General features: G+C 59.3%; 2 protein-coding genes across 3 annotated transcripts; both read right to left on the bottom strand.

Annotated features, from left to right (window-relative positions):
- Positions 1 to 1,920: 1,920 nt before the first annotated feature.
- On the bottom strand, positions 1,921 to 9,028 carry KRT71 (keratin 71, type II). Its single transcript, XM_004692722.2, has 9 exons — positions 8,575 to 9,028; positions 6,386 to 6,600; positions 5,815 to 5,875; positions 5,277 to 5,372; positions 4,834 to 4,998; positions 4,519 to 4,644; positions 3,455 to 3,675; positions 2,808 to 2,842; positions 1,921 to 2,166 (listed from the first exon to the last, which is right to left on the bottom strand). The coding sequence occupies exons 1-9, from the start codon at positions 9,019 to 9,021 to the stop codon at positions 1,964 to 1,966; spliced, it is 1,569 nt and encodes a 522-aa protein (XP_004692779.1). The 5' UTR covers positions 9,022 to 9,028; the 3' UTR covers positions 1,921 to 1,963.
- An 8,636-nt stretch (positions 9,029 to 17,664) lies between these two features.
- Positions 17,665 to 25,196, bottom strand: KRT74 (keratin 74, type II). 2 transcript variants are annotated; one of them, XM_004692506.2, is made up of 9 exons: positions 24,729 to 25,196; positions 23,992 to 24,206; positions 23,554 to 23,614; positions 22,988 to 23,083; positions 22,358 to 22,522; positions 21,128 to 21,253; positions 19,783 to 20,003; positions 19,354 to 19,388; positions 17,665 to 18,935 (listed from the first exon to the last, which is right to left on the bottom strand). In XM_004692506.2, exons 1-9 carry the CDS (start codon positions 25,194 to 25,196, stop codon positions 18,751 to 18,753), a joined length of 1,572 nt encoding a protein of 523 aa, XP_004692563.2. In that variant the 3' UTR covers positions 17,665 to 18,750. The 2 variants fall into 2 exon arrangements, with proteins under 2 accessions (XP_004692563.2, XP_012587976.1); XM_012732522.1 differs by lacking the exon at positions 21,128 to 21,253.
- Between the last annotated feature and the right edge of the window lie 2,001 nt (positions 25,197 to 27,197).

The following is a 27,197-nucleotide window of genomic DNA, read 5'->3' as shown; positions in this document are numbered from 1 at the left end:
CCGTTCCCTCCAAAAGCAGCCCCACCCAGCCTGCGTCGCCCTGCCGTGCAGCCCTCCATGACCTCCTCACAGCCCCTCCCTGGCCCAGGAGGCCAGGGCTGCAAGGGGGCAAACGCGGACCACCATTGTAGGATTCTAGAACCGGCACTGAGGAGCTCAGCGTCTATGGGAGGTATCGGGGCCAGAGGCCAGAGCCGGCGCCCGAGGCCCAGAGACCCAGGCTGCAGAGAGGGAGTGTGGCGACGCTCCTGCAGGGCCTGGCAGGGAGCTGTGTGTGTCCATGCGTGTGCGGGTGGACATGCACCCCAGCGGCAATGCGATCCTGGCTCTGTGCACGGACCCCGGGGCCCAGGACCTCGTCAGAGGGGATGCGGGTGACACGTCCCACCCGGTTATCTTTCAGGCCGTGTAAAGAAACACCGCTCTCGATAGCCACTGTCAAATGACCACACAGCTCATGGAACAAAGTGGCCACTACCCACGGGTCTTCTGTCCCTTTCCCCAGAGGCCTCTTTTGTTGCCAGTGTCCAAGCCCCACCTTGACCTGACCAGAGACCCGCTGAGCTGAGAGCTCAGTTCTCCACGTGGGACTCGGGGTGAGGCACCAGACCTCTGCAGGAAGCGCTGTCCTGTCTCCGGGCGCTGCTGTTCTAGAAACCTGGATAACCCTGTCCTCTAGGAGACCCCCGAGAGTCCTGGTGCACAGCAGATGTGGGAGCGGTCTTTACTCCCTCCTGAAATCTGGGTGATGAAAACCGGCAGCCTGGGTGGAAGCAGTCTGCACCCCCAAATTGGAGAATCTAGTGGCGCCATCGGAAGTTCCTTCTATTATCCCACCTCAGTATTTACTGCTGCAAAGTTTGCTTCTGAGTCTGTTCGCCCTCCCCCACATGCACCAGCTGAATGTTGTTGTTGACTTCTGCATGAAGGCCAGCTGGGAGGCTTGGTTGACAGTCACCTCGGGAAGGGAGGGGTTCGGGCCTGGCGCCATGCCCTTGCCCTGTCCCTGCATCTCGGGTGCTGCCCCAGCTCACCCCACCCCAGCCCACCTCAAGTTCTGAGAATGTCTTTGCTGTCAGCGCTTTCCAGCAGAAAGGCCCAGAGTGTGGGTCCCCTGCAGCTCTGCCTCTCCTGGGCAGCCCCCAGGAGATCAGGCCTTGGACCAGAGGATCAGGGCACTGTCAGCAGAGCACTGCCTTCCCACGGGAGGAAAGCAGCCAGGGTTCCAGGCAGCGCCGCACCTCCCTGCATCCCCGGGGTGCTCCCAGCCCCTTGGCACGGGTGCCCTGAGAGCGCCTAGAAGCGCCAGCCATGTGGGTGCAGTGTGGCGTGGACCGGCCGGGTCTGCGTGGTGCAGAGCCTGCTGTCGGGAGCCAAAGTGCGGCCCGCGCACACCTTGACGACTCGGAGACCAGGCCTTGAGATCGTGCTGTTTATTGAGGATGCAACGGGGCGGTCTTTGGGGATAAAGGAGAGGTAGCCGGCGCCTCCCCTTCTCCACTTCTGCGTGTGGGAGGGGAGCAGACACCCCGAGCTGACTCGGTTCCACTCCGATGGGCGCGGGGCTGAGCCAGGGTGGGGTGGGGACGGGCCGCTCTCGGCTGCGTCTTCTTAATTGAACCAGAGCCAGCTCCTAGCACAGGCAGGAGCTGGGACGAAGGCCCCAGCGCGAGGCCTCCCTGAGCTCCCCGGGCCGCAGACTAGCGGGCGGCTGAGCCAGAGGCTGCAGACTGCTTGCCCGGCTGCCGCCAAGGAGGTGCGCTGGCTCGTGCGGGAAGGGACTTCCCAGGCTTCGCTGTCCACACCTGGCCAGCTCAGGAAGGCCCAGGCCGCGAGGAGGAGGGTGGCCACGGCCGGCCGAGTGGGGACGGGCCGGCAGGGGGCTGGGAGGTGGGGGCGGGGCTGGCAGGGCTGGGCGGGCGCTGGAGTCGCTGGGGGCGGCGGGCGGCAGGAGCAGTGTCCTCTACCGACTGGCTTTCTTGGAGGGGACACTCAGACCGGAGCCCTTCCCCAGGGCATCCTTGTGGTCGCTGACACCGGCCCGGCTCCGGCCCTCCCCGCCGCGGACGCTGCACACGCCGGAGATGCAGCTGGTGCTGTTGGCCACGTAGCCGCCGCTGACCGAGCTGGGCCGGAAGCCGTTGCTGCTGGTGCTGCTGATGATGGCTGCGGAGGAGGAGAGTGGGTCAGGCCGTGACCTCACTGAGGAGGCCGCCGGTCCCCGGGACAGACGGGTCGGACTGGGCCTCTGGCCATAGCCACCCCAGACCCTAGGGGAACTGTCCCAGGACCCCCCACCCCCATGCCCTTACCTGCCTGACCCAGCTTAGCCAGTCTGGCTGTCCTGAACCCTCAGATGCCCAGGGGGCCAGATACTAATGCCCCTGTCTTTTGCTTCCCAGACTGCAGCCTCTCCCACTACGAGGTATCCATGGATGCACCTTCTAGCAGCTTGGACTTAACTCTCTCTGGACGGCTGAGAAACCCAGAGGTTCAACGCTGCCAGCGTGGCCTCCTAAGTCCCCCACTTGTCCCTTGCCTCAGCTCCTTCACTCCCGGGCCCGGGAGCCCCTGCAGGCTGGCTGCCCAGGTCTTACACACCACTCCCATGTCCTTGTCGTCCCCCGGCAAGAGGATGGCCGAGACAAGGAGGAGGGGGCCCTGGGCGGGTGCTGGGGGTCGCCCGTGACCTCAGGCAAAGCTCTGTCCTCTCTGAGCTGAGACCCCCAGCTCCGCAGAGGGTGGGACTAAGGCTGTTTCCCGTCTGAGAATCCCGCACTTTTAGGTGTGAGCACATGAGGACTTACAGATGCTGACAGGGGAGGGAAATTCTCCTGACATCCTGTTAGGGAGAGAAAGAAAAGAAGAGCGAGCAGTTACTCACCCCGGGTCTATGAACCCCCATAACGGTGCCCTCTCCGGATATGGGTTTCTGAAACCCAGCCGGCCCCTCTGGAAATTCCACGGCTTCTGAGGCACGAGCAGAAGGAAGCGGTGGGGGCCACTCCTGAATGTTTGGGGTAACCAGGCAACAACCCAAGGCGAACAGCAGTTGGCATGAGGTGTTGGGGGGCTACAAGGATATTTCCCCAGGGCCAGGCCTGGGCACTGAGCCTTTCTGACTCTCAAGAACTCAGGGAAGCTGGTGGCTGTCCCAGGCCATCCCCACGCTGCCCCAGGACAGGCCGAGAAGACGGGCAAGTGATGGTGGGGCTTGGGGGAGCACAGGGAGGTGTTCGGAGCCGGGGCCCACATTATGGGCCCAGCCCACAGGTCCTGCTGAGAGGTGCACGGTCACGCCTGGGTGGGCATCAGTAGCACTGTCATCCGCCCGCCACTACCACCCTGCCCAGCCCAGAGCTCCTCTTTCCCGGTTAGGAGCGTCAGCTTTCTCCTTCGGTCCTTCCCAAGCCCTCGGGCCTCCGGCCAGAGCTCACCGCCCACCCCCACCCACCTGCACTCCTCGCCCTCCAGCAGCTTGCGGTAGGTGGCGATCTCCATGTCCAGGGCCAGCTTCAGGCTCATGAGCTCCTGATGCTCCCTCAGCATCCGGGCCAGCTCCTCCTTGCTCTGGTGCAGGGCGGCCTCCAACTCGTCCAGCTTGGCCCGGGCGTCCTTCAGGGCGCTGTCCCCCCGCTGCTCAGCGTCGGCGATGGCCGTCTCCAGGCTGGAGGCCTAAAGGAGGATTTGGAGGGGTTGGGGGATGGGCGGGTCACCACACTCAGCCCTCACAGCCCTTCCCTTCCCTTCCCTCACCTGGCCCTTCAACACCTGGGCAATCAAGACAGGTAACTTGCCCAGCTAGCAGGTGCAGTCCATAGCAGAGCACTGAGTGAGGAGGTCTGGGTCCGCCTCACAGCTGCCCACTGAGCAGCTGTGCCACCCTCTACACTGCTCCGAGCCTGTTCTCCCATCGTCACGATGGGTCACACGCGCCTCACAGGTCTTTGTGAGGCTTCAGCGTGATAAATCATTGGAATCGCTGCTCTGCTTAGTATTTATGAGCATCTTGTCTTTCTACCTATGAAAGCTGGGAAGGTAGCCCAAGTTCCTAAGAGAGGCTGAGTGAGGCCTGAATAAACACAGGAGGCGGTTCGATCCTGCTCTCTGAGGCCACTGCACCTCCATCCGTCCATCAACAAGTGCTTAGTACGCTGCCACTATGGCAGGCTCTGTGCTGAATGCCAGGAGAGCCGCGAGCTCAGGCAGCCAGCCCCCTGCCCTCCTAGTCTGGGAAAGAGGGGGCAGGCAGGTGCTGACCAGCTACAGAAGTGTGATAACAGGAGCACAGGTTGGGCCTGGGGATGGGAGGATGGAGCCCGGGGGTGAGAGGAGCTTCCAGGGCGGGGGACTTCAGCAGGGACCCCTGGGGGCATCGGTGAGACACCCCCAGGACGGCTCGCTGTGTGAGGCTGTCACCTCACTACCCATGACGGGAGCGTGGCAGCCTTCGAGGCTGGCACCTGACTTACCCCCTCCAGGTGGGCCCCAGCCCAGGACGGTCTGCCAGTGCCTCACCTGCTTCTTCACATTCTCGATCTCTGAGCGCAGCCTCTGGATGAGCCGGGTCAGCTCGGAGATCTCGTTCTTGGTGTTTTTGAGGTCGTCCCCGTGCCGGCCGGCCGCCAGCTGCAGCTCCTGGAACTGGGACCCCAAAGCACAGAGCCGAGGATGAGCACAGGACAAGCGCGCATCCTGGGTGTGCAGGACATCCCGGGGTGGCCACGCTATGGCAGCACGTGGCCTGAACGTCCTCTGTGTTCTGGCACAGCCAGGTCCGGCCCGCACGCACCTGGGGTCCCCTTCCCCAGCCTGCCTGGCCCACCCGCGCACCTTGGTCTGGTACAGCGCCTCAGCCTCGGCCTTGCTCTTCAGGGCGATGTCCTCGTACTGGGCCCGGACCTCGTCGATGATGCTGTCCAGGTTCAGGTCCCGGTTGTTGTCCATGGACAGGATGACGGACATGTCGCTGATGTGGGACTGGATCTGACTGATCTCCTGCATGGACATGGGGATGACCTCAGAACCAGACTGCTGCCCACACCCGGCCACAAGGTGAATGAATCCCAGTGATGCCAACGTAGAGGCCCCCACCCAGACTGTCAGGCCGTGAGCCCTCTAGACCCCAGACAAACTGCCACAGGGCAGGCCCAGAGGGTGGAGACTGAGAAGGCCAGGGACAAAGTGGAGGAGGGTGGCTGACTGCTCCCTCCCCCCCAGGAACAGGGTTTTACCCACAGGCTGCCCCCAGAGGCGGAGAGTAGAGAGAGACTTACACCTTCGTAGAGACACTTCAAGAAATTGACCTCCTGGTTCATGAAGTCCACCTTGGCCTGCAGTTCCACCTTACTGACGTAAGCCGCGTCCACGTCCTGAAAGATGCCCAGCCAGGCCTGGTCACTGCCACTGCAGTCGAGCAGGCGACACCCCCCAGCCTGGGCACCTGCCCAGGGAAGAGCTGCCCACGGCTCTCTGGAGGCTCATGGGAAAGAGCAAGGAGCAAATGGCCCAGCCGGCCGGCCCTGGGTATGCACTCTCGGCAGTGAGGTCCCTGGCAGGAAGGGGGCCCCGCTGGGCCCCACTCATCACCCTCTGACATCTGAGCCTGGCCTCATGGACAAATCTCATCCATTCAGACACCGTGGGAGGCCTGGACACAAGGCCTGCCGACCTGGGGCTCCTTTCCTGAAGTGGCCGGGCCGGTTCCCTGTCTTCCCCTCCTGTTGCTGAGAGGGTTCAGTCCGCAGAGCAGAGCGCGCTGGCCAGGCCCACCTGGGTCCCGGGCTGCCCCGGCTCGCAGCCGGCCTCCCTCACCTTCTTCAGTAGCACGAAGTCGTTCTCTGCAGCTGTGCGCTTGTTGATTTCCTCTTCGTACCTGCGGGGACACCAGGCTCGGTCAGCTAACCCAGCTCTGCGAGAACCCAGTGTGCCCAGAGCCCTTGGTGAAGGGCAGTGTGCCTGTTGGTGGGCAGAGGCCACCGAGGTCCTGTGGGAAACCTCCAAGGAAGCAAGAAGCAAGCTCCTCCCTCCCAGTTTGGACGAAGGTGTAGAGACGAAAAGACCTTCGTTCCTTCCAGAACTAAATGCACTGAAGCCCCTTTACCCAGTGAGGACAAAGAAGCTATCGGAGAACATGAGTATTTTACTCAGGGTTCCCCTCACCCCAGAGGCAGAGAGAGCACTCTGGCCACTGCCCAGCTAACTGGACATTTGCCCATCAGAGGCTGGAGAAATTGGGGGACAAGTTTGAGAGTTTTGGGGTACAATTCTTGGTATGACACAAGCCACCACCTCCAAGTCTTTAGATGAGAAGCCACCCTCTTCCGGGATGGGCACAGAGAGACAGGGCAGCTGTCCAAGTAGAGCTGCTGAGAGCTGAGCTCACCTCTTCTTGTAGTCCTCCACCACGTCCCGCGTGTTCCGCAGCTCCGAGTCCAGCCGCACCCGGTCCCCCGACAGCGCCTCCAGCTGCTTGCGCAGGCTGCCGATGAAGCCCTCGAGGATGGGCTCCAGGTTGTTCTTGCAGTTGTTCAGGTCCAGCTGCTGCAGCAGCTCCCACTTGGTCTCCAGCACCTGGTTCTGCTGCTCCAGGAACCGCACCTGAGACCCAACAGAAACCGTGGCGTCCCCAGGAAATGGCCACACGGGCCCTCAGTGGCCACTGTGCACAGCCTTCCACCTGCATTTTCTCCTTCGCCCTTCACCAGTTGCAGGAGGGGGGACACATCCTTCACTGCACCTAACAGCAAGGAAACTGAAGCATAGAGGTGTTCAGCCGCCTTCCGACGTCTGATAAAGAGGAGCCAGAGCTGAACCTGGCCTGTGTCTAGGCTCCATCACCTGCGTCCAGCCATGCTGAGCCCTGCATGGCCAAACCAGGCCAGGGCCGGAGTGCCTGCAAATGCTGGACGGGGTCAGGCTGGGTGCCCTCTGGAGAGGTTGGCCCTTCCGAAGGAGGAAGGCCATCTGCTCTTCATGTTACAGCACGTCAAGTTGGCCCAGGGGGCCGCGAACTTCAGGTCCAAATTCCTGCATCTGGCTCTAACCCCATCTGAGCTCATGCCTCTTCCTTCTGCCCCAGCCCTGCCTCAGAACCATCTTCTGCAGAGCGAGCATGGGTCTGGATGGAGCTCCTTGTGCTACTGGGGTCTCACTGGCTGGGAAACTGGCCCGAGGGAGTGGGTCTGGTTGGGCTTGGGAGGCTCGGTGTCTAGAATGTGACTTCCCTTAACCTATCTGAGCGAGTTACTATTTAAATAAAGCCGTGATCCTCCGGAGACCGAATCACCCGGGACCTTTGTGGGCCTCCGCCTGCTTCTTCCTACCCAGGTAGCCACCTTGTTCACAGAGGTGAGGTCTTCATGGTCTTCTCTTTCCGTGTCTCCAGATTTTACCCCTTAGTGGGGTTTGACCAGCCCAGCCAAAGGTCAGTGTTCTCCCGTCCCCAGGCCCTAAGCGTCAGGACACGCTGACCTTCCAGATGTGAAAGGCTTAGAGAAGAGGCCACAGGGACAGAGCAGGCCCTGAGTACTGAGGAGCTGGGCTACGGGGGGCCCTGACCCCTCAGGCTCTGACTTTGTCCTGGGTTGACCTGTCCTGGGGGTCTGTTGTCATGTAACTAACATAGCCCTCTAGTCCCCAGGACGGGTCTGGGGCTGAGGCAGCTGCCCAACCTCCCCCTGCACCCACCCCTAGGGACCCCCTAGTGACCCCCTAATGGGCACGCGGTTATCTCTGCTCTTGCCGACTCATCCAATGGGAACCACAGTTTCTTATCTACCGAAAGTCAAGTCAACGCCTATCTGAGCTGGGTGATCTCTGGAGGCCTCTGCCCCGCCTTTGATTCTTCCTTCTCAGTACCCTGCCCCTCACTTTCCAGAGATAAACATGATAACGACAGTAACCACCATCTGGAGAGACCTCGTGTGTTCCAGGCATTCTGCCAAGATCCCACAAGCACTGTCTCACCCACCAGGCAAGGACCCCGGGAGACAGCTTGTTGGGTAGTTGACGGGTGAGGATAGGTGACCTCCACCACACGCTGCTGAGGGCCAGGTCCCAGCGGGGCCCCACGCATGCCTCCTCCCATCTCTCAACCCTACCTCTGAAGAGCTCCTCGTCCAGTAGAACTGGATACAGATGAGGGCCCCTGACACCCACTGCTGTGGCCAAGCCACCCCTGAGTGACCTCACACGGACACACCTGCTCTACTGGTTGTCTGATGAGTGGATGAACTCAGCATGAGGTGGAGGGGGACACTCAGCGAGTCCCTCTCTCTGGTGTTTCTGCACACAGCCAGTGTCAGTCCCAAGCTCAGTAACGACACCAAGCTGTCCCTCGAGTAAGAGGCAGGATCCTTTTGGGGGTCCTGCAGGTAACCCCGGTTACCCGCAGCCAGTAGCCAATTCTACCTCTACAGAGAAACACTCTACAGGGAATCTTAGCAAAATCGCCCTGGTGACAGCTGGTCCAGCCTTGTCCACAGCTCGCTCCAGCCTCGGGCCTTAACAAACGCTCCTGCTCCGAGGAGAGCAGAGAAGGCCATTCCCAGGCTCCCGGCCTAGCGGACCCACCTTGTCGATGAAGGAGGCGAACTTGTTGTTCAGCGCCTTGATCTGCTCCCGCTCCTGGGCGCGCACCTTCTGGATCTCGGGGTCCAGCTCCACGTTGAGGGGGGCCAGGAGGCTCTCGTTGACGGTGACCTGGTGGATGCCCCCTGGCGGGCACACGGATGGGCACGCAGGCCCCAGGGCCACGCTGCCAAACATGCTGCCCGCAAAGCCACTGGCCCGGCCGCGGCCAAAGCCATAGCCTCCTGCCCGCCCGCTGCCGCCGGCCACGTTGAGGGAGATGGTCCGGGCGCCCCCCAGGCTGTAGAGGCTCCGGCTGCCGAAGCCCCCGCTGAGCCCTTTGCCCCCGGCGCGGTAGGAGGACGAGCTGCCGCCCGAGAGCACGGCCGAGCAGCCGCTGAAGCCCCCCTTGGCGGTGGCTCCCGACTTGTAGGCGAACTGGCGGCTCATGCTGCTGCTGGAGTGAAGCTGGGTGCGGAAGGGAGGAAGCCGGTTCCCACACAGGTGCTCAGGCTGCAGTGAGGACTGGCAGGTACCCTTCCTTATATGTGCTTGGCACTGCGGCTGCGGATGGGCAGTCAAGAGTTTAATTCGTGGGTTTGGCTTGCCTGGGAGCAAGAAGTCATTTTCTCTATGCTGAGCTAGAGATCAAGCCCTCCCCACCTCTGAAACAACACGAAACCTTCAAAGTGCTGGGCTTGCAAGCCTTGCTCATGTAATTTGGGTCTTATCTAATTAACCAGCGGTTATAGGGTAATTTGCCCCAGGCTCTCCAGGGGGCTCTTGCTGGCACTTCCCCATCCCTATCCTGATTAATCTTGTCTGGGTTGTGGGCTTCGTCTTGGGGTGCAGGGGACAAGAGGGGATGGACTTCGCTGGGCTGGACAGTGAGTGTTAGGCTACCTGGGGCTTCCATGATCGCTGTGTCCTGCTTCCCGGAGAAGGGTGTCTCGGGGTGTGGGGGCTGGGGGAGGCCCCTTCCTCACTGTGCCGAATGCCACTGGGGTTCTCAGAGGTCCTGGGTTCAAGGATTATCTCCACCAGACCATCTCTGAAAATGGAAAATTCTCCATTAGAAATAATAAGAATCACCAGTGTTCAGTAAGTGCTTGGCAAAACGAAGCTCAGTAGGGAGCAGTTTTCAAATATTGTGTCTACTGCAGTCCATCCACTTATCAAACATTTACCCAGCACCACGAAGTACTAAAGGGGACACCCAAAATACCCTGCCCCCAACGAAGTCAACTTCTAGATTCCTCCAAAGGCAAATTCTTCCTGCCAAGAACCTCATCAAGCTATTAACAGGCCATTACCACCTTAGGGTGAATTAGTTCATGAAACACAGGCCATTAGCAGTGAGGCACCCAGGTTGTTGATGATAACAGAGGAAGGAGGACAGTGCTGGGCACCCACAGGAAGGGAGGACCCAGGTGGGGCTCCTTGGGTGCTTGGGCTTTTTGCTGGAGGGAGGAAGGGAGGGACGGAAGAAATCCAGGACAGGGACACAGTTCAGCAAGGTCGCAGAGGCCTTCTCTGAGATCTGGGGAGACTCGGACCGGAGACAGAGCCACCGGCCTTGGGAGGCCCCTGTGGAGGATGTGATCTGGACCTGCCAGCTCTGGCTGCCCTGTGCCCGTCAGGGACTGCCCAGGCACTATCGCTGGCCCTTCACCATCCCTCTCCTGATTATCTTGTCTGGGTTGTGGGCTTCCCCTTGGGGTCCAGGGACAAGAAGGGGAGGGGCTTCGCTGGACAGGGCGGCGAGTGTGAGGCTACCTGGGGGTTCCATTATCGCTGTGGATAATGAGCATTACTTGGTCTGGCAGACTGCAGCTTTGCTCACCTGTAAGTGATGGGAGAAGTGTGTCGGGTCAGAGAACCAAACCCCCAAGTTACCAGGAACATCTTGCTTGGATATTCAGAAAATATTTTGATATTCATTTTGTATAGCCAAAATGTTTTATTTGGCTTCCCAAGTAATTCGTATCTTTCTCGATATTTTTGTCTCTAATTTATAATGAAGATGATCAGTTTGACATGTTTGCTGTGATCCTTGTTCCCAGTCTGGCCCCAGCGGCTCCCGACCTCAGGGTTGTAGTCTGAGAAACCTCCAGAAGTGACCTCCTAGACAGAAGGCAAGAAGGTCTAGTGTAATCCCAAAAGCCAATTACTCTATGGTATGAGAGAAAAAGAAGCACAGAGGAGGCGCAAGACCTGAGGATAAGGAACCCAGGAGGACTGGCTGGAGGAGGGGGAGGGCATGCAGAGTCCAGTCCTTCAAAGGAGGAAGGCTTAGATGGGCGGGCAGTGAGGAATAGTGAAAATGGCAAGAACAAGGGTACTTGTGGGGATCAGAACCTCCAGGCAGGCACCATCACTAGAGCCCAAGCTACGCACATGATAACGTGAGTAACAGGGGCCACTGAGGCTGTAGAGCCAGATGGAGCCTGAGCAGTACGTGTGTGAGGATGCAGAATCCAGCTGCCCTGTGTGTGTGTGGGGGGGGGGGGTAAAGAGGCCGGAGGCCCTGAAAGAGGCGCAGATGGCTCTTTGAACAAGTGATTGTCTCCAAAATTAGAGAGAATGAGCCTGGCTGTGTGGATGAGCTCAGCCTAAGTGCTGCCACCGTCCGCAGCAGAGGCGCCTAGGACATGGGCGGGTTGTTGGGACCCTCCACGAGCCCCCGCCCCTCTGACCCCCATTCTCCTGCCTTTCAGTTTGTCTCAGCCCCAAGCAGGCTGGGTGCACTGCCCCCGGGGGACTTGGCGGCTGTCAGTCTCCCGTGTGGGGGCGGAATGGTTGTTCAGCAGGTTTGCAGCTGACAGGGCCAAAGGTGAGCTCACCCCAGGGGAGCTGAGTATAAAGGACCAGGGGAGGCCGTCCTGCCGGGCACTAGGTTCACGCCTGGCCTGTCATGCCACGGCAGCCAGAGAAGGGCCTTCCGGAACCCACGCACCTTGCCTCCTGCTCCCACCTGACTTGGCTCTGGCCCTGAGCGTCTCTAAGCTCCGCTCACCTTGCAGTCCCTCCCCTTGAGCCTCCGGCCAAGCGTGTGGACCTGGGACTGTGTGGACCCAGGGCCTGTCATGTCTCCCTAAGCCTCTGTTTCCACATCCCTAAAAGGGGGATACTGGCTCCTGCCTACCTGCTTCCTGAGGTGGAAGTACAGGAGGCACCTTGTGATGATGATAGCGAACACAGTTAGCCTCCCTCGGGCAGCCCTCAGCACTTCCCAGGTGCTAATTCGGTTCATTCTCACAAGAGCCCTGCAGGCAGGTGCGAACCATATTCCCGACAGACACTGAGGCGCAAGGAAGTGAAGTAACTCTCAGAGGTGGCACTGCTTGGTGAGAGGCTAAGCCAGGATTTGAGACGGCAGCCATACTCCAAGGCCCTGGCTGCAGTCTACCCCTGGGGGCTCCCTGGCCACTGCACAGGTGAGCGCCACGTAGTGCGCATGCGCCTCTCAGCTCCCTGGCCGCTGCACAGGCGAGCGCCACGTAGTGCGCATGCGCCCCTCAGCTCCCTGGCCGGGGCAGATGAGGGCCACGTAGTGCGCATGCGCCCCTCAGCTCCCTAGCCGCTGCAGATGAGGGCCACGCATTGTGCAGGCGCCCCGCAGCTCCCTGGTCTCTGCAGGTGAGCGTCAGGCGGCGCGCATGTCCATCTGCATGGCCTCCGCTCCTGCTCCCTGCTGCCCTTTGAGGTCAGAACCACAGTGTGAAGAGCTAAACACCCACAACTGAGTTTCTTTGCTTCTAGCCACAGACCCCGACCTCTCCAACCCCACCCAACCAGGCCTGGCCCTTTGCTCCCCTTCTCAGCCTTCTTCACTCCTTGAAGCAAATTTGTGTGATTTCAGGACTTGGGTGAAGTTAAGGGTGAAGGGTGCTTGTGAGGCGATTACTTGTCTTTACCCCAAGCCATACTCCGGCCTCTTCTCCCAGCTTCCTGCCCAAGGAGGAGTGGACAGCCTCCTGCCCACTGATGAGAGGCCCCTTGTGGATTAGCTCTCCTTACACCTCAGGCCTCCATTCCCCCCATTAGTGGCACGCAAGAGTTGATTATTCCATTTTCTTTCTACTCTTTTTCAGTATAGCCTTGTGGGCGTGTGGTGAGTCCCAGCTGGTGACCGAGTGAGGGAATCAAGCCGCTCCAAGCACTCCGAGGCCATGAGCGGGGCAGGTTCTGACGAGTTGGGTCTGAGAGAACGAGGATGGACAAGGCGAAGACGCCAGATCACAGAGCACCTGCTTCAGTGGGACTTTCTCTACCACGACATGGGTGCAGAGAGCAAGCCTCACTCTAGTCACATTTGGGGCCCAGGAGAAGGCTGTGACGGTCAGAGAACAGAGAGGTCGGAAGCAGGGGGCAGCAGCAGGAGGAGGCACAGGGCAGGAGGAGGAGGCTGCTGGAGGTGACATTCTAGTGATGTCTCCTTTTGCATCCAGGCACTCAGGGCATAGAGGGAGTCAGTGCCCCAGAACCCCGGGCTTGGCCTTGGCTGGTTAAACGCAGGGACAGGGACACTGTGCCCACCTTCCTAATGGCCCCCACTGCTCTCTGTATTTGTTCCAAGTTACTATTTGCCATAGAATGGGGAAGGTTGGAAGAGAGGCCCAAGGACACCATTTTTCTGACCAATTCTCCACTATGCTCCCCCCTGATTTTATGTCTTTTACTCGGGGAGATTCATAAAACAGAAAGTAAACCATTGTAAGGGGGACATGACGCATTTAGTGGGTTCACAAAGTCGTGCAGCCACCACCTCTATTTAGGGGCAAACGTTTCCATCATCCCCTACAGAAACTCAGCACCCACTAGTAGGTAGTTCCTGCAAACCCCCCCCCCCCACGTCCTATAGAGTTGCCATTTCTGGACATTTGACGCGAACTGGATCACCTTGCAGTAGTGACGTTTCACGTCTGCTCCTTTCACTCAGCATCAGGTTTTGGATGCTCATTCACTCAGTTGCATGCATTAGCACTTCGTTCCTTTTTATGGCTGAATCCTACGCCACTGTATAGACCAAGATTTTTTTTTTTAACTTTTTGTTTTATTTCTTGAAGGAATAAAAAATTCCCACCACCATCCCTTTGTAACCTTCTCACTAATTCTGCACCGCCTCCCCCTTTCCCTGGCAACTCAGTTAGCAATGTCCAAGCATTTGTGTTTATTTGGCCAATTCACCTGTTTTGTTGTCTCAGGTTGCACAGATACGTGAAATTGTTTTGTATTTGCCTTTACCTCTCTGGCTCACTTCGACTTGCGTCATCACCTCAAGCTCCTTCTCTTGCTGCCAGTGACAAACTTTCATCCTTCCTCATGACTCGATAGTATTCCACACAATGGGTTTATTTTAATTCCTTCATTTGTGGTTGGACACTTGGGTTGTGTTTTAGCCCTGGTGGGTTCCTAAAACCAATATCACAGACTGTAGCTTATACAAACAGAAACTTAGTTCTCACAGCTCAGAGTCTGGGGTCCAAGTTCAAGGTGCCTGCAGGATCCCTGCCATGTTCCTGGTTGGGAACTTGCACCTCTAACCCTAGGCTCACATGGCAGAAAAGGCGAGGTCTCTGTTGTAAGAACACTCAGCCTCGCCCCGTGAGCCCCATCCTCACAACCTAAGTACCTCCAAGGCCCGCCTTCCTAATGCCATCATCTTCAAGGCTTTGGATGTCAACCTTTGACTCTGGGGAATATGCTAACACTCTGAATGGCGCCGCCATGACACGCCTACGCCCGCATGTGTTTGCACGCCTGTTTCGGGGATGGATGTGCCGTGGGCAGATGTGGGGAACTGCTCGGTCACATCAGCACTTCCCTGGGTTTAACTATGTGAAACCACCCGACTTTCCACAGTGACTTAACCATCAGTATCCTTGCCGACACGTTTTGCTTTCCACTAGTTTTTATTGCAGTCATCCGAGCGGGAGTGAAATCCTCCTTGGTTGCAGCTTGGATTTGCATTTCCCTGATGACTTACCGGTTGAGTGTCTTTGCATGTGTTTGTTACCCATTTGCCTCTATCTTCTTTGAAGAAGGGTCTGTTGAAATCATTGGTTCATTTCTTTTTTTTTTTTAAGATTTATTTATTTATTTATACAGAGCTGGGGTACAGGCCAGAGATGCGGAGGGTGAGAGGCATCACCAGAGACAGAGTGGGGAGCAGTACAGGCAGATCAACACAGTACACTGCTGAGGGGAGCAGCGGGCGGGCCAGGAGAGGTCTGCCGCGCCATGTGGTCACCTCCAGGGCAGGTGGGGATCGAACTCATGCGGAAGTGGCTTTAGCTTCTCAGTGCTGTGCTCTAACCCGCTGTGCCACCAGGGAGGGCCCCATTGGTTCATTTCTTAACTGAGTTGTTTGCCCTCTCGTCGAGTGGCCAGAGTTCTTTATGTGTTTTGGCTACTAGAGTCTTTCAAGTGTGTGATTTGCAGTACTTTCTCACCTTCTGAAGTCTTTTCACTGTCTTGGCAATGTTCTTCAATGCACACAGCTTCTTATTTTGTTGAAGTACAATTTATCTATTGACTCTTGTGGCTTTTTGGTGTCATATCTAATAATTTTTTTTTTTTGCCAAATCTAAGGTCATGAAGATTTAGGCCTATATTTCTCTTAAGAGTTTGATGATTTTTAGCTCTTATATTTAGGTTGCTGATCCATTTTGAGTTAATTACTGTACGTGGTGGGAAACAAAGATCCAACTTGATTCTTTCAAGTATGGATACCAGTTGTCTCATTTCTTAAAGAGACGGTATTTTCCTCCATGTGTGATCTTGACACTCTTGTAAAAATGGCCATAGATACATGGGTTTTACCCTCTAAAACTCTTTTGAACACATTACTTGTGAAAGGTACAAAGATCCTAGAAACATCATCCTCTGGCTAGCTCTGTTTGGTGAAGCTCCCGTAATTGTCTATTAATTGCAAAGCTCAGCAAAGAATCAGGCCAGTATTTGTCCTTGGGGTGCTGTTAGAGTCACCTGCACAGAGAGATCATCCCAACCCCATTTGGAAACATCACAGTGAAGGTGGTGCCTGGGTGAGGAGCCCCTAAAAAATAGATGCTCCGTCCAGCCGGAAATCCAGTCCAGGAGGTTGTCCAGGAGGGAGGGGCCCAAGTAGAATCTCAAAGGAGCAGTGGGAGCTGCCCAGTGAGGAAGGGTGTGCATGCTGTTCCAGGTACAGGACCCCGTGAGCACAAGTATCATGGACCAGGTAGCTCAGCAACTAACAGGCTCTTCCCTGTAGGCCCACACAGAGAAGGTGAATCAGGCACTGCCTGACTCCTCCGGGCACTTTCTCCCACCCGAACTGCCCGTACCCACTCCTTCTGTGTACTGAAATCTCAGCTCCATAACTTGCGTTGGTCACCACTGGTCCTGCCTCTGCGATTTCCCCTATTGGGGCCAAAGAGACCTGCACACTGCGTGCTCAAGCGAGAGCATGCTCACCCGTGCATTTCTCGGGCTTCTACCTAAGCCCCAGATGGCAGAGACTCTCTCCACTTCTCTGGGGGTGAGCTGCAGCCCTCTGCTTCCCTTACCACCCCTGCATGGAAGGGGTCACTGCCCCTGAGGGCATCTGCCTGGCCTCCAGGTGGCTGGGCACGCACTGAGGCCCGCAGCCCAGCTGTCGGGCACCTGGAAGTGGCCCCGATGGTCCATGGGCTCCTCTCAGGGAGGAGTTGTGGGTCACGTCTGCCTCTTCCCTCCAGCCCCACTGTGGGTCACTAGGAAGTGGGTGTTTTGGAAAAAGCAGGGCCACGGTGTTGGGACAGGTCTTGGGTCTTTGGTGCTGAGTCGTGACTGCAGCTGCAGGAACAAATAAGCTCTCCACACTGAGAAGTTAATTTGAAACTGAAGAACAAGGCAAGCACATCGGTTTATCAAGGATGATGCATGTACAAGGCCCCCAGCAGCAGAACGGGGGTGGGGTGGGGTGGGCAGGACTTCCGGTTGCAGAAGGGTCCACATCTCACCCCAACAGGGGTCTCTGTGTATGCTTAGTCCATGTGGTGATTCCTGGGTAAGACGAGTTATGCCAATGTCACGATGGCCAGGGCATGCCATAGCGATCTGAGATTGATCTAAGATGATCAGGGCTGTGTGTGGATCATGGGTACAGGCGAAAACATGTGAAGGAAATACAGAGAATGTGGCCAGCCTCCCAGGTAGGGCAATTCTGGGCCGTGGGTCTGAGATGTTGCTGAGACAAGCTGGTGTCTCTTTGGCTTTCCAACAGTCACCAGGAGTCCATGAAGGCTGTGAAGCTCTAGGCATGCAGACATGGTTCTGGACACGTTCCAGAGGAAAAGGCACATAACTTGGGTACAAGACCCGCGAGGTTAAGAATTGCCTTCACCTTAATCACTAACCTGTGACTGGTTAGTGCACGAACTGAGCTAGATGCCCTAAGTCCCAGGCGTGATTCCCGGCAGCCACAGTGAGGACGGCAGTGACGTTAGAGGGGGACACTGGGCAGAAGGTCCTGGGCGGTCTGCTTCGCATGTCTGCTGCACAGGCAGACGGCCTGTGGGGCACAGTGGGGCCAGCGGAGGCTGCATGTGGGGCCAGAGTCCCCCCCCATGGGGGGACTGCACCACAAGATAGACCAGGAAGCCTGCCAGGTGGCTGCATGCTGCAGGCCAGTGCAGAGGGAGCAGGAAACGCGCCCAGCTTCATTCCCGACTTCATAATATCCGAGACGTCCCGCCCCCACATGAAATAAGCACGAAAAACCTGCTCTCAGACCTACTGCGATGATGTTTCCTAAGTGTGCTCGCCAGGAATCTGTGTGCTCATCATTCTGGTTATTTGCTCAAACGCTTCCTCCTCCAGGAAGCCTTCCTTGATTAGCCTCTCCACTTGCCCTCACTTCTCAGCATGGCTGCACTGGGTGCCTTCCCAGACGTGTAGGAGCATGGGGTTTCGCACTCATGCCCGCCTCTCCCCAGACTAACCAAAGCAGTGGTCTGCGCTGGTCTGTGTCCAGCCTGCCACAATGCTTGTGTACAGGTCCAGGGGTGGGGGGCATGTCCGCATGAGGGTGGGCAGTTCAGAGAGATTGACACACTGACGGGAGTGCACCCTGACATTACCGGAGGGCAGTTTATTGAATAGAAAGCAGAAAGTCAGCGTCCTTAACTCAAGCAAAGGAAGGATCCTGTGTCACCGTTCTCAAGAATATTTACAGCAGGAGCCACTACTGCTGGGCTGGGCGGTACCCCAGAGACAGATCAAGGCTGCCCACTGGGCACGACTAATAGCAACAGGGCTGGAGAGTTGAAAGCCATGCAGGACCCAGCCCAGGAAGAGGACCAAACACAGATCACATGCCCACGGCTCCGACCCGCAGGGCAACAGAATTCTGCCACCCTGGTTGAACGCACCGAGAATTTGGCATTCCTTCTGTTAAACAGGCCCTGGCATAAGGTGGTCAGCACGCCTGGGCCCCCTCCTGGCCTGGCGCGGGGTGGGGGTGGGGGGACCAGGCCTGCACATCTCAGAGGGTGGAGTTGCTTCTCTGTTCCCAGGGCGGCTGTGCATGTGGATAGCTTTTGCAGGGTGAATGCCAGGCAGCGCCTTTAGGCCGCCGGCATGGGGTGCGGGCTTGGCCAGTGGCGGTGGGTGTTACTGGTAACAGAGCAGGCAACACGAGACGAGTGGGCAGGGGTCCCCAGTCTCCTTCTCTTGGCTTTGGGAACATGGGTGCAGCTGCTGGCCTGAGAGTGCAACCACACTCTCTCCTAAATACCGCATCACCCGCCAGCATCCTTCTGTCTGGCTTCTTCCCTTCTTGCTGCACGTCTCCACATCCGCCCCGAGATGCTGGCAGGGAAGGACCCCCAAAACACCCCAAAAAACCAAACTGCTGACCCAAGTGCAGCACAGGCCCCTCTCACCCCTCCCTCCTCTTCTCCCCCTGAGGAGGGTCAGAGCTTCCCAGAGCCAAGAAGGGAATCACAGCTTGTCACCCGAAGCCTCCCGCCAGCTCAAGGCAGAAGGGAAAATATGAAGTAACCGTGGGCACACGGGACAGAGGGCAAGGCAGGCAGGGGGTGGCGCAGGCCGGCACTGACCGCGAGACAGGCCAGTGTGCGGGCAGCGGGCGTGGCGGGCAGTCGGGGCGGGCTGCGGGCGGCTGCTCGCCCGGCACAGGGGCGCGCAGGCTTATCGGGGGGCTTTCCTGACCGGGGTGCCCTTGTCTTGGGCGTCCTTGAGGTCCCCCGCACGCACGCCTTTGGCCTTGGTCTGCGCCCCTCGGCCACTGCCGGAGCTGCTGGTGCCAGGGTCGGCGACGGCCGCAGGGCCCGGGTGGTAGCCGTAGCTGCTCCCGCTGCTGCTGCTGATGATGGCTGAGGAGGGAGGCGAGGGCCGCCGGGACACAGGCGTCAGCGGCCAGCCGGCCCGGCCCGGCCCTCAGCAACCCTCAGCCGCAGAGCACCACGGACATCCAGGACCCTGACTGCGGCCAAGCTCCCTCCGTGCGGGATGAGGACCGCGCCGGACAGGCCGCCCTCCCTCCCGAGACGCGCGGCCTCCCCAAGTCCATCCGCTCAGCCCTCTTGTGGGGAGACACCGCCACAGGCGGGCGGACGGCCACTTGGGTCACTGTCTCCATAGGACGCAAGTGGCCTCGGTTCCCTTGAAGCCACAGAAGCCTCATGAGACAGTCCCAGAAACCCCCAGTGGGAGGAGGAGCGGAGCGAGGGGGTGTCCCATTCCCGGAGCCCGTGGCTGCCCCAACCGTCAGCTCCCCAGTGAGGTACTCACAGATGCTCACAGAGGAAGGATTCTCCCCAGACATCCTGTAAGACAGCAAGTCAGAGAAGGAGAAGCCTCAGGGACTCGTCTAGACTGTGCCAGGCTTTGCTGGGCTCTCGCTTCCGTGACCGTGTGGCTAACTCCCCCCTCAACACCCCACGAGCGGGAGACCACAACCCCCACGGAGCGGCGCAGGGCACTCACTGGTTGGCCTCTGCCGGGCAACGGGTGAGACCACGCCGCCACCTGGCCTCGCCGCTCACACCTGGCCCGGAAGCCGCAGCTGAGCCGCCAGTCACCCTCTGCCTTGGCGGTGGCCATCACGGCTGCTGCCCCTCGTCTTCCACCCCCCTGCCCCCCCCCACACCCCCAGAGCCCCAGCGCAGCAGGACACCCACCACCCCTCCTCCTTAGGGCCCCGCCTCCCCCTGTGCCCACCTGCACTCCTCGCCCTCCAGCAGCTTGCGGTAGGTGGCGATCTCCACGTCCAGGGCCAGCTTCAGGCTCATCAGCTCCTGGTACTCGCGCAGCAGCCGGGCCAGCTCCTCCTTGGCCAGATGCTGGGCGGCCTCCAGCCCGTCCAGCTTGGCCCGGGCGTCCTTCAGGGCGCTGTCCCCCCGCTGCTCGGCATCGGCGATGGCCGTCTCCAGGCTGGTGCACTGCAAGGTAACAACAAGGGGGTCACCTGAACGCAAAACACCTAACGGCGAAGCGGCACGACCCTCTGGCTTTGCAGATGAGCTGGGGGCAGCGGACTGCAGCGCAAACACCAGACCTACTGTGATGATGTTTCCTAAGTGTGCTCGCCAGGAATCTGTGTGCTCATCATTCTGGTTATTTGCTCAAACGCTTCCTCTCGCCAGGAATCTGTGTGCTCATCATTCTGGTTATTTGCTCAAACGCTTCCTCCTCCAGGAAGCCTTCCTTGATTAGTCTCTCCACTTGCCCTTACTTCTCAGCATGGCTGCACTGGGTGCCTTCCCAGACGTGTAGGAGCATGGGGTTTCGCACTCATGCCCGCCTCTCCCCAGACTAACCAAAGCAGTGGTCTGTGGCTCGCTGTCACACGGATGCTAAGAGGCGCTGTGAAAAGCCACCGAGCACTGCGTTTCAGGGAAGAAAGTTGAGGGTTTGCAAAGTTGTCTTGTGCCAGGGAGGGAGGTCCCAGGGCTCCAGGCCCAGAGGGTGCTAGGTCCAGGTGAGGCGCACAGGTCAGGGTTCCGCCAGGTCCGCCAGCAGCGAAGGGGGTGCTGAGTCAGGTCCTGCCTGCCGGTGTCTTGATCCCTTTTCTCTACATTGCCGGGCGTGGGATGGTTGCGGGGTGCAGGGGAGAGGGGCAATTTGGCAATTCTGGCGCCCACTGAGTTGACCTGGTCCTTTGGAGGGCACACAGGCCAGATCCCCTCTCCCCCTGCCGCGGTGTGTGGGGTTTGCTGGTCTCAGGCCAGAGAGGACACCCCAGGAAATAGGGAGGTGGGCAGGGGGCCCGGGAGGGCTTCACCTGCCGCCATCCTCGGACTGTGCCCTCCATGAGGAAGGACCCCACTTGCTGTATGGCCTGCGGAAGGAGTGGGCGCTGCCTGGGGGTGGGGGGGGGCGGGGGGTTCCCTTCCGGCCATGGCTGAGAAAAAGGGAATGAGAGGAGGAGCAGTGAGTCCTAGTCCTGGTCTGTTAAGTCTAGCTGAGCCCCAGCAGAGCTGAGCCGAAGGCGGCCGAGCGCCCAGGCCAGGTGAGGCTGGAAGGTGGGACCCGTTTCGGGGCTCCGTGCACGGTCGCTGCCCACCTGCTTCTTCACGTTCATGGTCTCACTCCGGAGCCTCTGGATGAGGCGGTTCAGCTCTGACATCTCGTTCTTGGTGCGCTTGAGGTCGTCCCCGTGCCGGCCGGCCGCCAGCTGCAGCTCCTGGATCTGGTCCCCAGAGACAGGACGTTGGCGATGAGCCAGACCGTGCCCCCACCCACCATCCAAGGGAGGGAGGGGCCCGAGCAACCCGCTGGCCAGGAGGGAGGTGGGGAGAGCTCGGGGGTGCCCGCAGGAGGTGGGCTGGCGCAGGACATCTGCCCGCTGGCTGGTGGCCGTCCTGACTGGCCTGACCCCCTGGCGGGACCTCCCTCCTCGTTGCCCTGACACGGCCTTTCTGGGCCGGATAGAGGAAAGACTCAGGGCCCCTCTGTAAGGCTCTGAACCGGCCTGTGCCCAACTGCGGAGCCTCTGTGCTGTGAGCACCTCGTCAAGAGGCTCTTCCAGGGCCAGTTCTGCCCCAGCCTCCGGAGGTCCAGCAGGGACAGGACAGGTCCAGTCCAGCTCCCACCTGATGGACCTTCTCCCGCAACCTTTCTCCCGCAGAGCTTCCTGCTTCGGCGGGGAGGCCGGAGGCCAAGCCTGCCCCTGAAGTGGTGGGCTGTTGACCCAGGAGGCGGCTCAGAACCTCCCTTCCCCTTGCCTGGTCGTTCAGAAGTCGGAGCTCAGGGCCATGACCAGGAACAAGGCGCCCAGATCCCCGCGGTGCTGGTGCAGGAAAGGGCCGGAGCCTTGGGGATTGGCCGGCGAGGGGCTCCTCCATGACAGCCCGAAGGGTTTCACTGCCCGGCAGAACTGGCCTGCCCCTGAGCCGCCGAGGAGCCCACCTGTCCCTCCTGGAAGCCCCCACCCCCACCTGGACAGTGCATGGCTTCCTCGTGTTCACTCCCTGGCCACCCCAGGCCGCCCATAGCTGCTCTCCATGCTGGCTACTCCTGCCCCCTGGCCGTGCACCCCGTTCCTGAAAATGGAGATGTGTACAGCGGGGTCGCTCCCTTCTTTCCTTCACCGAGGTGCCCGCCCCTGTGGGGTCCCGCCGCCCACATCTGCTGATGACTGATCGTTAATAACAGTCTCCGGCAGGGATTCTCTCGGGCAGAGGTCGCCAGAGTGCTGGTCAGAGCTGTTCCTGCATTCAGGGCAGCGGCAAGTGTGTCATCGCCTGGTGGTGAGTGTCCCTTGCCGGGGGCGGGGGGGTGAGGAGGGGCCCACCTTGCTCTGGTACAGCGCCTCGGCCTCGGCCTTGCTCCTCAGGGCGATGTCCTCGTAGTGGGCGCGGACCTCGTCGATGATGCCGTCCAGGTTCAGCTCCCGGTTGTTGTCCATGGACAGGATGACGGAGGTCTCGCTGGCATGATTCTGGATCTGGGCCAGCTCCTGCATTGGGAAGTGAGAGTGAGTCAGAGGCCCCAACTTGCCTCTCGGCCCTCTGGGCCTATGGCCCATGTGGAGGGAGCAGGCCACCTGTGAGGGTTGGGGTGGGGGGGATCCCCCAGCAGGACATGTCCTGCAGGGGCAGCAGCGAGGCCCAAGGGAGAGGCCATTCCCACAGCTCATAGAATGGAGACTCTGCCCAAGTAGGACCCTCCCGGGTCACTTTTCCTGCCTGCACGACCCAGATGGAATTGTCCTTGCGTCTGTGTCCTCCAGGCCTGGCTGAGCTGGGCAGAGGATCCAGGAACATAGGGCTCCTTCCTATTGACCAGGGACTTCTGTGCACTTGCACAGTTTTATTTGTTTCAAAACACCCTTCAGTCTATCCACAGTCCCCCTTCTTGGCGACTCCCAGGAAGAGCCAAGGAAAACACCCAGTTGGAAAGTGGCCGGCAGGGAGGGCCTTACCGCGTCATACAGACACTTGAGGAACTTGATGTCTTTGTCCAGAGAGTCCACTTTGGCCTGCAGCTCCACCTGGACTGCGTAGGCTGCATCTGCATCCTGCAGAGAGACTCCCAGAGCTGTCCTCACCCCACCAAACAGCCCTCACCCTCCAGATGCCCCGTTCCTGCCCCCCGAGATAATCTGCTTTACCACAGAGGGAAGCCTGCTGTTCCACGAAATTGCCTCACACTGATGTTCTATCACTCACTGAATCTTTGGGAAGGGGAGTGGGGTGGGCTTTCCTTTGGCGCGGCTAGAGAAGACGAGGCTCAGAGGGACAGAGCGGATGTCCTCGTGCCACTCGAGAAGCCAGATGGACCAGAGACTCCCAATTCCCAGATGAGAATTTTCTCTTGCCTCTCTGCCCATCTCCTGCGCATCTGTCTTGCCTCCCCTGCCTGGGGCCCAGACGATAACTCCACCCCCTGAAGTACAAGCCTCCCCAGGGCTGGAGATGAAGTCTTGAGCAGAACTGGTTGGAATGGGGGTGCAAGAAACACCAGTGTCCACAGGCTTCTCGCTCTCACCTTCTTGAGCACTACGAAGTCATTCTCAGCGGCCGTGCGCCGATTGATCTCCACTTCATACCTGTGGGCCAGGAGCGAAGACAACAGTGGCCATGAGAGAAGACAACAGTGGCCTCCAGCTCCCCACCAAGTTACCCCCCTCATCCCCACAGGGCAAGTCCCAGGGGCGCTCTGCAGAAGCTGGGGTGCCAGTAGCATGTCCTTGGATTAACGCATCCCATTTCCAGGAAAATTCCTAAGCGCCTGGGCTGCTGAGCTGGGCAGCGTATCCATGAACATGGGACTCCTTCCTATCGACCCGCAGGGACTCCTCATCAAGCAGGTAGGTGGGAGCCTGGCTTTTGTACTTGCTTCCTTCTGTCCTAAGGTGTGGCAGAGATAGGGTGCACCCAGGAGGCTCTGGGAACACGACGCACGAAACCCACAGGGCCTGCTCACCTCTTCTTGTAGTCCTCCACCGCGTCCCGCGTGTTCCGCAGCTCCGAGTCCAGCCGCACCCGGTCCCCCGACAGCGCCTCCAGCTGCTTGCGCAGGTTGCCGATGAAGCCCTCGAGGATGGGCTCCAGATTCTTCCTGCAGTTGCTCAGATCCAGCTGCTGCAGCAGCTCCCACTTGGTCTCCAGCACCTGGTTCTGCTGCTCCAGGAACCGCACCTGGACACACAATGGGCATATCATGTCAGGTCCATACCCCTCACCGGCTCCCCAGATTAGACAGGCTTTCCTAAAGTCATGTGCAGCCAAGACCTGACTGTGCCTTCTGGACAGAACCAGCCCCTGACAAGTCACTGAACAAGGTGCTTCCGGGGTGCTTCCCAGGTGCTCTTCCTGATGTCCCCGTCAAGAGTTTCTTCTGCGTCACGAGCCCTTGTTTCTCGGGGGGCTGAGACTGTTAGCCATTAGTTCTTCTTTTAAAAGCTGGAGGGCCCCCCAGCCAGCCCCCCAGGAACTCATCACTTGTCTCTCAACGCAGGGCTCCCTTTACCCCATCTTGCTCGTCTCTCTGTAAATCCGCAAAGAAAGCAACACGTGCATTTACTCCTCTGTGCCCACAGGTGTGCCCCATCACAGCCAGCGGGCCTGTCCTGGTCCAGCTGCAGCCTTCCCAGGCACCGTGCCCTGTCCACCCTGGGCAGCAGGAACTGCTGGCCTCTAGCTCTCTCCAGGGACACCCACCTTGTCGATGAAGGAGGCGAACTTGTTGTTCAGCGCCTTGATCTGCTCCCGCTCCTGGGAGCGCACTCTCTGGATCTCGGGGTCCAGCTCCACGTTGAGGGGGGCCAGGAGGCTCTTGTTGACGGTGACCTGGTGGATGCCCCCAGGTGGGCACATGGATGGGCACGCAGGCCCCAGGGCCACGCTGCCAAACATGCTGCCCGCAAAGCCGCTGACTCGGCCCCCGCCATACCCGGAGCTGGGCACAGCGCTGTAACCCCCCGTGCGACCACCGCCAGCCACATTGAGAGAAATACATCGAGGCCCCCCGAGACTGTAGAGGCTCCTGCTGCCGAAACTGGCCGCGGCTCCTTTGCCAGCTGCGTGGTAGGAAGCGGCGCTGCCCGCAGCCCTCCTGAGCACCACCGCCGAGTGCCCACTGAAGCCGCCCCAGTCACCCCCAGGCTTGAGGTTCAGCTGCCGACTCATGGTGGGGGTGGAGCTAGAAGCTAGAGAAAGGCCGTCCGCAGCCGAGAGCGAGCACTTCTGGGGCACCCAGAGCGTGGCCTCCTTTTATCCTGCCCAGCCTGGACACCGGAAAAGGGCGTCTCTCTGTTATCTCCCTTCCATGTGCTGAAGGGCCAGGGGCCGCCGGCAGTTTGTAGAACGGAGTTTTCCAAGCCCTCTGCAGCAACAAAGTACTTCCGATGGAGGGCAGAATCTGCTGCCCTTGCAGACCAGAGAGGTCCAATCTGGTGTTTATCTGTGCTCCTAATTAGGGGCCCGGAGTGCTATCCCCTTAGAGATCTCCTCACTCTGTTTTTCCAGGTCTGCCTCCTCCTTGCTTATCTACCAGCCGAGGGCAGGGGTAAGGCCTGGCTTCGTTCTGACAGGGCTCATCTGGAAACCCCAGGTTTCCTTCCCAAAGGACGTATCGCCATGGTATCTGGTTGAGGGTCTGGGGTGTTCTTACGAGGAAAGGGGAGACCAGGACATAGCTGAGAGCTGGCGTCCAGGATGCAGAGACTTTCGGGTGTGTGTGGCAGACCTGGTAGACTGGGGTCTGAGCCCCTCGTCCTGGTGTTGTTAGAGGAGGTGATGGCCCACGGAGATGGGAGGTGGGCCCAGACCGGGGCTCCTGTTGGTGGCTGCTCCTTGCCGGCCTCACTCTGGGCTGCAGAGAGCCAGCCCCCATGGAGAGGGACGCCAGGAAGGAGCAAACTGGTGGGGGCTGGTTTATTCCAGAATCCCCAGAAGCCGGGGCTCCACCCAGGCGTTCCAACAGGGAAATAAACATGTTTCTTGGGGTCCCAGTCTGGGCCAACCACGTGGGTCTGTCTAACGCGTGGTTGAGTGTGAGCCCCAAGCCACTAGGGGAGCCGGACCCCTTACCAGGGACCTCCAAGAAGAGTGTTCACACAGCAGGAAAGGCACAAACCCGGAGCTTCAAGACTGGGGTAAGACGCGGCCTCAAGGCAGGCCCCCAGGCGCCCACAGCCTGTGCCCTCACTCCACAGACACCCCGCAAGCGCCACGTGCCTGCCCGGCGTCTGCAGGTGCCAGGAGGCATTGATGGTGCTGACGAGGCCCGTGGAGGCCGCAGTGGTCCGGAACAGGAGGCAGAGGAGGACCGCCCGAGAGCGAGCAGGGTCACCGCCGCCGCGGCCACACTCGGGCGCCCCTCCTCACTGATTCCTAGAGGATTTAATTGTAGGGAGTTGTCTTCCCCTCCAAGACAGGACTTCCGACGGTTGCAGCCTTCACCTGCTGACTACATTCTAATTAGTCATCACACTCCACACCCCGGTCTTTGAGTTCACGGAGTAATGAGTGTCCAACCCCTGAAGGAATTGGTCCAGTCAAGGCGGATGAAACCGAGCACCTGCTGTGTGAGCTGGTCCGCGCTAGACACTGCGTGGCGCTGGGACAGGCTCCTCCCCGCGCGACGCCGAGAAACTGGAGCAGGTGACCCAGCCCGGTTCGCTGTGTGGCTGTGCTGCTGTCGTGGCTTTGACGCTCTGTGTCTGTCGTGGAGTAAGGACGTGAACGAGGGACTCAGACAGGCTGGTAGCAAAATTTCTAATTTGTTTAAAATAGGATGGATTGGGCCTTCGGGGGGGGGGGGTTAAGCAATCCCGGAGAGGTGCACCAGAGGCAGGGAGCAGCCAGGGGGGCTGGGGAAAGGTCACTGGGAAAGACAAGGCAGGCAGGGAAAGACCGTCCCTTTTCACTGCAGGCTGGAATCATAAGAGGGCCCTGAGGGGAAGAAACTTCCAGAACCAGTGTTCTAACGTTAAAGAGCAGGCTCTGTGGCACATGAGAACCTGGGGGGATCAGCCCCCAGGAGGACTGAGGGATTTGAGCCCAGTCATGACCTCCTGCTATCTTGGTTAGGGACATTCCCAGAGGTGGGGGTGCCATCCCCCAGTTCCCGGAGGTGGGGGCGCCATCCCCCAGTTCCCGGAGGTGGGGGTGCCATCCCCCAGTTCC

The sequence above is a fragment of the Condylura cristata genome, unplaced genomic scaffold (genome assembly GCF_000260355.1).
Source record: "Condylura cristata isolate star-nosed mole 26May11 unplaced genomic scaffold, ConCri1.0 scaffold00034, whole genome shotgun sequence".
In the NCBI taxonomy this organism is placed as follows: Eukaryota; Metazoa; Chordata; class Mammalia; order Eulipotyphla; family Talpidae; genus Condylura; species Condylura cristata.
This window is presented reverse-complemented; position numbering and strand designations above follow the sequence as displayed.